The following is a 10,257-nucleotide window of genomic DNA, read 5'->3' on the forward strand; positions in this document are numbered from 1 at the left end:
TTTGGCCTCTGAGGCTGAGTAGGACAAATCTATTCACTGTTTCACTTGACATTCCTTCAAAATACTTGAAGACAGCTACCATGTCCCCTCCAAGTTTTCTCTTTAGCTCAGGGGAAATATACTCAATTCCTTGAAATGATCTTTATCTTGCATAAACTAAAGACAGTTCCCCAACCTGGTTGCCCTCTCCTGGATCCTCTCGAGTTTCTTGACTTCTTTCCCAAAATGTGACTCTCAGAACTGAAAACAGTACGCCAGAAATGACTTGACCAAGGTCTTGCATCAAGGATGAGAAAAATCTCCTACAAGGAATGAGGCATTTTACACTGAGAAGCCCAAGGACTGAGAGTGATGGTTTATGGAAGGAAGTATCAGTTTTTATTACATTTTAATTTGCTTCCTACCATCTTCCCTTCCTCCCCTATCCTCCAGTGCCCCCACTGCCAGATTTCTTTTAGGTCAGCCATTATTTCTCTCAGGTGGTTTTCCGCAGTGAGTCTGCACACATTTGTTACAGTATATATTTATGCTTTGTATTCACTCTGTGTTTTGATCTTTTCTCTCTTTGCCTTTCCTGGGATGGATGCTTGAAGGGAGGTAAGATATCTGGGGTGCCCCAGTTGAATCTCCAGCCTGGTGAAGATGGGGTGGGCATTTGAGGGAAAGTGAAGAACTTTTGGAGTTCTGGCCATTCTCCAGTTCCTCAGACTCAGGCAACACCATCCCTTCTTCCCCTAACTTAGCTTAACAGAAAACAAATGAGTTGAAATAAAACTTTGCTCAATAATTCAGGGAAGAAATAAACTGAGAAAATAAGAGGTTCACAGCTTAGGCAAATCTTTTTGAAGCAATAAAATGGTTAACGCAAAGAAACGGCTTTCAATCTAGTTCCCCTCTGCTCTTTCCAAGTTTTCACATGTGGTATCACAATCTGAAATTATACATTCTTGGAGAATTCACTGGGGATAATTTAGCCATGGCTATTTTTAATAGTAACAAGTAACTTACCTGGCAAACTCACCTGTCTGGAGTATATGTGAGAGCCAAGAAGTGAGCAAAATGGGCTTCTGAGTTGCCAAAATAGATCACAAAATTGAAAATTGGAAGAGGCCATCTAGAGCCCACCCCTTTTCACAGATGAGGAAACTGAGTCCCAGAGTAGGAAAGTGACTTACTCAAGGTCAAACTGTAACTAGCAAAGCCAGGATTCAAACTCATTTCTTCTGACATCGAATCCAGGCAGGGATCTTTCTACAACATCCCCATTTTTCTTTATGTCACCAAGTCCATACATTAAAGCTTATTTATTTTACTCAAAGGAGAGCCCCTCACTTAGAGTGTATTTACTTTTAGTTTAGATAGAATTCTAACATGTTTCTTTATCTGGTTTCCTGCTCAACAGCAAATTAGAAGTTTCAATAAGAGTAATAGAGCAGGGTTATGCTGATAATAGCAAGACGTGACAACAGGCATACTCACATGGAGGGAGGAGACAGGAAAATTATAAAAAGCAGGAAATAAAATTCAAAAAAACACAGAAGCCCAGGACTGTTTACTATAGGCTCAAATAGTCCCACCCACCTCAGTGGTCCCCAAGGGTATCTGGTCTTAGGATAGCCATTGATATTAATAAAGATAGGAAAATGAAAAGTGTGTTTAAAAGTTCTGTTTAAGAAACAAAGAGAGTAGGTCTTTTGTTTTAGATTTTAATCCCAAATGGTTAAAATAAAATTAAATTTGTGTCATTTAAAAGGACAATTTCAGTTACATGGAAAAATAATTTGTGGGGCTCACTTCATTCCTAAACTGTACTAGACAAGTGATGTGTGACTGTTATTATTCATTCATCATTTATTCATCATTATAATAACTTGTATCACCATCACTCTGTATGCATTTCAAGGCCATTTCATACTTAATATTTTGTTTCGTCTTTACAACAACCCTGTGAGATAGGTGAGAAAGATATTATTATTTTCATGTTATAAATGCGGACACTGAGGCCCAGGAAGATAAGCGGCAGTGGTTTGCTGACAGTCATATAGGTAAATTGACAATACAATCTGGACTAGAACCCAGGTCTCTTCTAACTGTCTTCTAACTGAAGTTCATTGATCATAATCTCTTTTCCTGAATTTACGGTTCTCAAATCAAACCAACAAAGGAGTTTTTAAGGAAAGATCCTGGGTACTGATAGGCAAATTCCCCTCCAACTCTCCTCTTGCTTCAGAATTCCAAGCCTCCTATATTTATCTCATCTGCCTCTCCCATTTTTTTCCTTTTCCCTCTCAGAGAAAATCCAAGATCACTGCTTCCCGCAAACTCCTGCTTAAGGTGGGTCTGAACCTGAAGCTTCCCTGGGTACTTCCAAATAAGAAGAAGTGAGGATGGAGTTCAGTTCTTGAGGATGAATAGAAGGCATATGACTTACTTAGCACCATTATTCTGGGCTACGAGAGCCCTTATTCCTTCCGGTCCCCATATCCTGCCATTGTGCAGTTTCTCCGCTAGTCTGAGATAGTCATTTCCAAGCCCAGAAGCCTAATCAGACAATCAGTCAATTAGTCCATCAGCTAACAGCACTAACTGATATCCTCATGTGTACAGAATCCAGAGGAAGGAGATGTATGGTCTTTACCTCTAATGAGCTCCCAATCTGATGGGGAAGAAGCAGTACCTACCTTTGGTGAGCTTCCAGCCTGATGGAGGAAAAATAGTCCCTGCCCTGAATCTTCCAAGATGGGGGAGAAGTAGTTCCTGCCTTCAGGGAACTTCCCATCTTACAGGGGAGACAGAATCCCTGCTCATAAGGATCTTCCAGTTTGATGGGGGGAAAGTAGTCCTTCCCCCTAAAGATCCCTTAGTTTAAAAGGAACAGAATAGCATTCTTCCCTCAAGAAGGTCTCTGTCTGATAGAGGAGACTCAGTCCCTCTGCTGAGGGGATGCCCTAGAAGCCCAGGAGGCCAGGACCAGTAGAGAAGGTGAACGTGTCTGGCTAAAGTCTGTATGCCCTGCCACAGGGTGCCAAGGATGGATAGTAGGCGGGCTCACTCAGAACCTATTGTCTCTCTCCGTCATAATGCGCAGGTGCACAAAGGGTGGGCAAACAATTCATCATAGGTGCCTGAGAGGTGTTTTGATTAGTCTCTGGGATGGAGGAGGCCTCGATGATGGTGAGAAGCAGGATGTACATTACTCCAGAGCTCTGTGAGTCTGGAAGAGGCAGTTAAAAGTAGGGAAGGAGGTGGTTTCATGGAAAGTGACTTAGGCATATAGATCACCCTTGCTTGTGGCCTGCTCAATCTGTCTGTGTGTGTGCACAAGTACCATGGAAGGACCTCTCACTCATAACAGCCCCTGAAATTAATTACATCCATTCTGTCTTGAGTATGGAAATGCAGGGAGCCCGTATGACATGATCAGATATACATACACAGTACTAGCTCTGTCTAAGTGGCCTGGTGCAGCATGTTAGGTGCCCTTTCCACTCAGATACCAGCAGGTCTTATGGTTACAGCCAGCTCTGGGAAGAGACCAAGGCCCCAGGACCTGGGCTTCCCTTGACATCCCTGTACCCCTCTAGAGCTTGATGCTGGCCAAAGCCAAGGAGTTCTGGGAGCAAGAGCATGAGGAGAAGGAAGCTGAGAAGGCCAGGTACCTGGCTGAAAGGATTCCTACACTCGAGACCCGAGGCCTGTCACTTAGCGCCCTGCAGGTGAGCTTAAGGAGAAGAGGATGGAGATATTTGTCAATAATAAACATTTATTAAGCCTTTATTGTGTGCAGAGCTCTGTGCTAGGCATCTGGAAAGAGGCAGAGTTTAGATAAGACCTTACCCCAATGGAGCTTAAAGTGGCTGGCAGAGAAGACTCCAATCTGTATAATTAGGATATATAATATGACATGGTGAGATCATTGGAGGGGGGGACACAGCAAAGCATGAGAAGAGATCTGAGGAGAAAAATATTGCCAACAGCAGGGCATGGAAGAGGTGACATTTTGCTGCAGGTGAGCATCAAAGGATGGATAGAAATTTAACAGGTGAAAAATCAGAATGAGGGCATTCGAGGCATAGGAATGAAGGCAGGAGAGGGCAATGTCATGTAATTTGTGGTCAGTGGGTAAGAATTGTGTGGAGGGCAAATGGGCGAGGGGAACACAATTTTATTGTTCAGAAGATGGTCCATTTGGAACCCACCTTGCACTGTTGTGATTTCATACTAGGTACCAGGAAAGTCCCTTCTGTCCCCTAAAAAACTTCTGACCTAGCCTCCCTGAAATTCCACTGATAAAAATTCAACCCTTTGACTTAAGACTCAGGGCCTTGTTAAGATCCAAATGCCCAGGGGAAGGAGCAGACTTTAAGCCTCATTAGCCATGTGTACCTTAGTGTGAATAAATCTGTTAACTTCTTTCTGGAACACATAATTTGATGGGCCGGAAGGAAGGGAAGGAGGGAGGGAAAGCAAAAGGGGATAAGACAAAAGGCCTAGGTGTGAATTTTGCCTCTCAGGGCCTGTTGGCTCATTTCATTATTTCTCTCAATCTTTATTTCTCCCAGGACCTGTGCAGGGAGCTACATGCTAAGGTAGAGGTCGTGGATGAGGAGAGGTATGACATTGAAGCCAAATGCAACCATAACACCCGGGAGGTAAGGATTTCCTTAGACCGAGGAGAGTTCTGGGCTGAAAGCTTGGAAGAAAGCTGCAACACTGTGAATACATCCTAATGATTTAGAAAACTTTAAGGTTTAAAAACTGCTTTCTTTGTAAGAATCCTTGGGAGTGAGGTAGCACGTACAGTAAAAATTTTTTTCTTTTGGATTCATTTTATGCATTAGGACACTGAAGTTCAGAGAGGTGATTCATGGCCCACACACTCAGCACCTGGTAGAGCTAGAACTTGATTCTCGTTCCCTTCCCCTGGTCTAGAGCATCACCATCAACGGCCAAATGCCTCAGTTGCCTAGCGTCCCATTCAGAAATGAGGGATTTCTGGGTTTGCCTTTTGAATAGGAGAGCACCTTTGCAGCATCGGTCTTAGGGTAAGAAGACTCAGTTTTGAAGTGCAGGCCTAATTCCTATCTTTGCAGCCACGGACAGATCTTGCTCTGAGTAGTTCTTAGGAGATAATTTGAAGCAGGAAACAAGGGCTGCATCTGAATGGAACTAGGGGGAAAAAACCAAGTCCACAACGCTCCGCCTTAGAGAGGATGTGCTATTGGGAGTCTGTGTGCAACTTACGTGGTGGTTAAGCTTACATGACCTGCGATATCTTTTCGAATTCTGACTGTAGGAATCTATCGACTCCACTGACCTGTGGAGCAGTCCTTTCGACCCTACTCCCAAAGCTCTGGGGTCCACTCGATGGGTAGGAGAGCCCTTCTGAGGGTTCCCCCCCTTAACGGGCTGCTCTCTCCATCCTTCCTGCCAGATCAAGGACTTGAAGCTCAAAGTGCTTGATCTTCGAGGAAAATTCAAACGCCCACCCCTGCGACGGGTCCGCGTGTCCGCAGATGCCATGCTCCGGGCACTGCTGGGCTCAAAGCACAAAGTGTCCATGGACCTGAGGGCCAACCTTAAGTCTGTGAAGAAGGAGGATACAGAGAAGGTGGGGCCTCTTCTCTCCTCATACCACCCCTTCAGCCACCCACTGTTATTTCCCCTTGAAGCTATAGGAGCGATTCTAGATCTCCTGCTAGACAGATGGACTGTCCAATTGGCTCAGACTAGAGTCTGGTCATTTATTTCTGTCTTTATAAAGGAGAAGGTATTTCAGTATGCTAGGTGTTTGGGGTGTAGGTGATCACCAAACCCCACTATCCTGAGGGGCCGTGTGACACTTGCTTGGTTAGGGCTGGGATTGAGAGGAAGTTGTTTTCGCATTTGAGCTCAGTGGTAAAGACATAGTCCCTGCCCAGAAGAAATTAGAATAAGATGTTAACTAGAAAACGTTGAAGTATGCCTGGATGAATGATTGGACCTAGAACAAAAGCAGTGGACTGAGACCTCACTCTGCCACTGGGACACTTAACATCTGAAATAGTGTCCTTGGGACTGAAACAAGGGCAGATGGCATAATGGGCTGTCTCAAAACAACCGTTGATAACATCCCCAACACATGCTGCTGCTTTCTTCTTGCTGTAGGTTCTAAACAGTGCCTCAGCATTTGAACCTCAGCATTTCTTCAATTTCCCTTACAATAGCCTTCCCAGCCTTGGAGATAAAGAGAAGGGAAACAGGAGTGGGAACTTTGTATTTTTTGAAGGAGCTGATTTTTCCCTCTAGCCAACTTTCCTTTATGGTTGATAGGCCTAGGCTGACTCCGTGGGCTGTCATTTCTCTTACTCTGGTCTATGTCTCTGCCTTATAGGAGCGGCCTGTGGAGGTGGGTGACTGGCGTAAGAACGTGGAGGCCATGTCTGGCATGGAGGGCCGGAAGAAGATGTTTGATGCAGCCAAGTCTCCAACCACCCAGTGAAAGGTACTGGCTACCCTGGTTGCCCTAACCTTACCTTCACTCCAGTTCTTTAGCACCTTCCTCTTCATCCTTCATCTCTCTTAGTCTGAAGTGGGACTAGGTCTGTGGCTTGGATGAAACTCATGAGAAATGTTAGGTTCAGAATAAGCTGGTAATGCTTAGGGCAACTTGGAAGATGTCTGGCATGGCAGAAAGAATTTTTGATTTGGAAGCAGAAGGCATGAGACTGGATGTTGGCGTCTAAGCTACGTGACCTCGGGAAGCACATCATTTCTCTTGTTGCTTTATCTGTAAAATGAAAGTCTTGGGCTATATGGTCTCTTAAGTTCCTTCCAATTCTAACAATGTCAACTCTATATTATAGTGGAGAAGGGGGTTGAGTCTCAAAGAGAAGTCTGGCTACCCAAGGTGGCCTAGGGCTTTCCATTCTGGTTGGGTCCAAGGAAAGAATATAATGGCATGGTTTCTGGGGACCAGAAATTCTGGTGATGGCACCAAACATCCTGAATATTTCACCCAATAGTAAGAAGATATGAGACCAGAGCTGGGTATGGCAGAAGATGGGCACACCTAATGATGTTGGGGGAGTGAAGGTTGAAGAGGAGGAGTAGACAAAGCTATAGATAAAGTGCAATGCCAGGGAATGGGGATTGGACTTATTCACAGGATGTGGGCCCATCATTTCACTTGTCTCAGTTTCCTCACCTATTGGTAGGCAGCTAGATGGCACAGTAGGAAGAGTGCTGGACCTGGAGTCACGAAGACCTGAGTTTAAATCCAGCCTCAGACACTTATTAGCTGTATGACCCTGGGCAAGTCATTTAACCTTGTTTGCTTTAATCCACTGAAAAAGGAAATGTCAAACACTGCAGTATCTTTGCGAAGAAAATTCCATGGAAGGTATTGTCCATGGGGTTACAGAGAGTCGGATGTGACTGAACAGCAACAATCCGCTATTAGAGAAGCATCAGGATATGAATGATCCGATCCAGTGAATCCAGAATTTGGCAATATCCTTTGCTTGTCTTAGACAAAGATTCATTTGTCCACAGATTCCTCTGTGCTACCGGCACCATTCCCAGCAAGTGGAATGATGTAGTCAGTACTCTCCAATGACTTAGAGGCCAACTGGGAAGATAAACTCCATGCCCAAGAAGCCCCTAAATGAATGTGTAAAACACTGCGTGAGTGAGTACAGGATTGAAACTATCATAGAGTCACCTACTTTGAGTTGGAAGGGACTCCAGAGTTATCTAGTCCAGCCTAAACCTGGACAACAAATCCCCTCTGCAATATCCCAACAGTCATGTGGTGCCTAAAGATGCCAGGTGATGGAGAGCCTGCTTCCTGAGGCAGCCCGCTGCCTTTTTGGACAGCTCCACACAGAAGTGAAGGGAGGGAACAAGCATTTATTAAGCTACTACTATGTGCCAGGCATTGTGCTAAGTGCTTTACAAGTATTATGTCATTTGATCGGGGGGGGGGGTTAGATGCTATTATTATCCCCATTTTATAGTCAAGGAAACTGAAGCAAACAGAGATTAAGTGACTTGCCCAGGATCACACAGCTACTAAGGCTGGATTTGAACTCAGGTCTTTCCAATTTTTGGCTACATCTGACTACCTGTAGGACTCAAGGTAGGTCTCTTCAGCTCAGTGGACCTCGATTTTTTCTTCTGTAAAATCAGGGGATGAGCTAGCTGATTTGCAGTCCCCTTCCAGAAATGAATTCTATGATTCAGTGAAGCTAATTATTAAAGTGATTTTCCTAGTAACTTCTGCTCTTTCTAGTTCTGCCTTCTGGGTCAAGGGGGAAAGATTTTATCTACCCATCCAACAGTCAGGCTATACACATTCTGTACATGAGGGAGTGCTGAAGGAACATGCAGTAAGGGAGGGACCATTTGGGTGGGATGAGCAAGGAACAGCTTCTTAGAGGAGAATTTAAAGCCAACTTGAAGGAAGGAAATTAGGGAGGGAAGAGAGAAGGGTTTTTCGGGAGACAACAAAAGCAGAGAGTCAGGAAGCGGCAAATTCTGTTTAAACATTTATTAAGTGCCTACTGTGTGCATTGTACTTTGCACATCAGACACTGAGATGAATAAGGCCTAGTTCCTGTTCTCAGAGAGCTGGGAATCCAATTGAGATAAGAGCAAGCATGATGGCTTGGTTGGAGCCCAAGGGCTGTACAGGGGGCAACGAATGATGGGATCAGAAAGGTAGGTGAAGTGGGTGGTCAGAAGCTGTGAATGAGATAATATATGGATAAGAAGTGATCTGCAAACTTTAAAGTACTCTGTGAATGTCTATTGTTATTGTTATTATTGCCATCAGCATTTTAAGGTATGTTACAGTAAGCGTAGGGAACATTGCACTTCATGTAGAACTCACAGGGTGGCAGAGATGCTGGAGTGGTTTGCCATTTCCTTCTCCTGGTCATTTTACAGATGAGGAAACTGAGGCAAACAGGGTTAAGTGACTTGTCCAGGGTCATACAGCTAGTAAGCTGGTTTTGAACTCATGAAGATGAGTCTCTATCCAGTGCTCAATCCAATGTGCCACCAAGCCCAGGGGCCACCCGTGGTCATCTTGATATCTGGCCACTGGACCCAGATGGCTCAGAAGAGAAAGTGAGGCTGGTAACCTTGCACAGCCCTCCCTCACTTAAAGCCAAGTCATTTGCAAATCATGGCATCATCTTGCTGACGTGATGGTCCTCTTCAAGAAGAAAGGACAAACAACAAGGTGGCAGATGTAAGAAATAACCTTTGAACAATTAGAATCACAGATTTAGAGATGGAAGGGTCTTATCTAGTCCAATCTCTTCATTTTTCCAGATGAGGAAACTGAGGCCCAAAGGCAGATAAATCACTTGCCCAAGGTCACACAGATAATAATCAAAGCGATTAAATAATCATGCAGAGCTGGGATTTGAACCCTAGACCCCTGACTCCAAATCCAGCATTCTTTTCAATGACACCTGCCTTTTTCCTCCCCCCTCCCCCAGTGAGTCACCTTGAGGGGTAATGAGTTCTTCATCATGGGAGGTCTTCAAATACAGGCTGAATGATGGCTTATTGGATGAGATGACCTCTGTGTTCCATTCCACTGTAGATTTTAGGATTCTATGAAAATTAGTTTGCCCTCCCCCGAGTATAAACCGCTGCCTGAGAAAGCCAACCTATGATTAAAAGTGTACTAGGGATAATTCACAGTGGGGAACTGACCACATTCTATTTCCTTGTCTTTCCAGGTTGCTTTCACAAGCTTTGTAGGATCTCCATCTCACCCTCTGTTCCCTTCACCTTCCGCAGCCCACTCCAACCCTGTCCAAGTCCCTCAGCCTATCTTCAGAGCTATCACCTGAGTCTGCGACAGGGGACCTCCACAGCCTAGTCATACATACCCCTATCACTCCCAACTCTTCAACACATCAGGCCTGGCCTCAGCCCTGCTCCAGAACTGGGAACTGAATTAACACCAAAGGGAGGAGAAAAATGGAAATATCCCAGGAACAAGGAAGTAAAAACCATTGGTTCAGACCACACCCACCTAAGTGGATCTCCTTGGCTCATTTTTAGGCACTGAGGCATCCTGAGTCATTTGTCCTTCACTCTCACCTGCCCTCAAGCCCCAGAGCACTCACCTTGCCTCAGAAGGGCTGATATGGATCCTATAACCCTTCCCACTGTCTTCTCCTGCCCTTCTTTTATGTATATGAGGTGTAGCCTGAGTGAGTTGTGTGCTGTCCATTAAATGTTACAGTTTCCTCGTCA

General features: G+C 44.7%; 1 protein-coding gene across 2 annotated transcripts; it reads left to right on the top strand.

Annotated features, from left to right (window-relative positions):
* Positions 1-2,124: 2,124 nt before the first annotated feature.
* On the top strand, positions 2,125-10,257 carry TNNI1 (troponin I1, slow skeletal type). 2 transcript variants are annotated; one of them, XM_021003195.2, is made up of 6 exons: positions 2,125-2,334; positions 3,585-3,716; positions 4,563-4,652; positions 5,435-5,611; positions 6,374-6,484; positions 9,735-10,257. In XM_021003195.2, exons 2-5 carry the CDS (start codon positions 3,591-3,593, stop codon positions 6,479-6,481), a joined length of 501 nt encoding a protein of 166 aa, XP_020858854.1. In that variant the 5' UTR covers positions 2,125-2,334; positions 3,585-3,590; the 3' UTR covers positions 6,482-6,484; positions 9,735-10,257. The 2 variants fall into 2 exon arrangements, with proteins under 2 accessions (XP_020858854.1, XP_078012559.1); XM_078156433.1 differs by having other exon boundaries at positions 2,250-2,334; positions 9,796-10,257.

Source organism: Phascolarctos cinereus, unplaced genomic scaffold (genome assembly GCF_003287225.1).
Source record: "Phascolarctos cinereus isolate Bilbo 61053 unplaced genomic scaffold, phaCin_HiC Scaffold_5;HRSCAF=322, whole genome shotgun sequence".
NCBI classification, from domain to species: domain Eukaryota; kingdom Metazoa; phylum Chordata; class Mammalia; order Diprotodontia; family Phascolarctidae; genus Phascolarctos; species Phascolarctos cinereus.

Coding starts and splice junctions, on each gene's coding strand:
- TNNI1 (XM_021003195.2), top strand. CDS start 3,591: ATGCTGGCCAAAGCCAAGGAGTTCTGGGAGCAAGAGCATGAGGAGAAG. Junction 4,653..5,434: donor GCAACCATAACACCCGGGAG/GTAAGGATTTCC, acceptor CCTTCCTGCCAG/ATCAAGGACTTGAAGCTCAA. Junction 5,612..6,373: donor AGAAGGAGGATACAGAGAAG/GTGGGGCCTCTT, acceptor TCTGCCTTATAG/GAGCGGCCTGTGGAGGTGGG.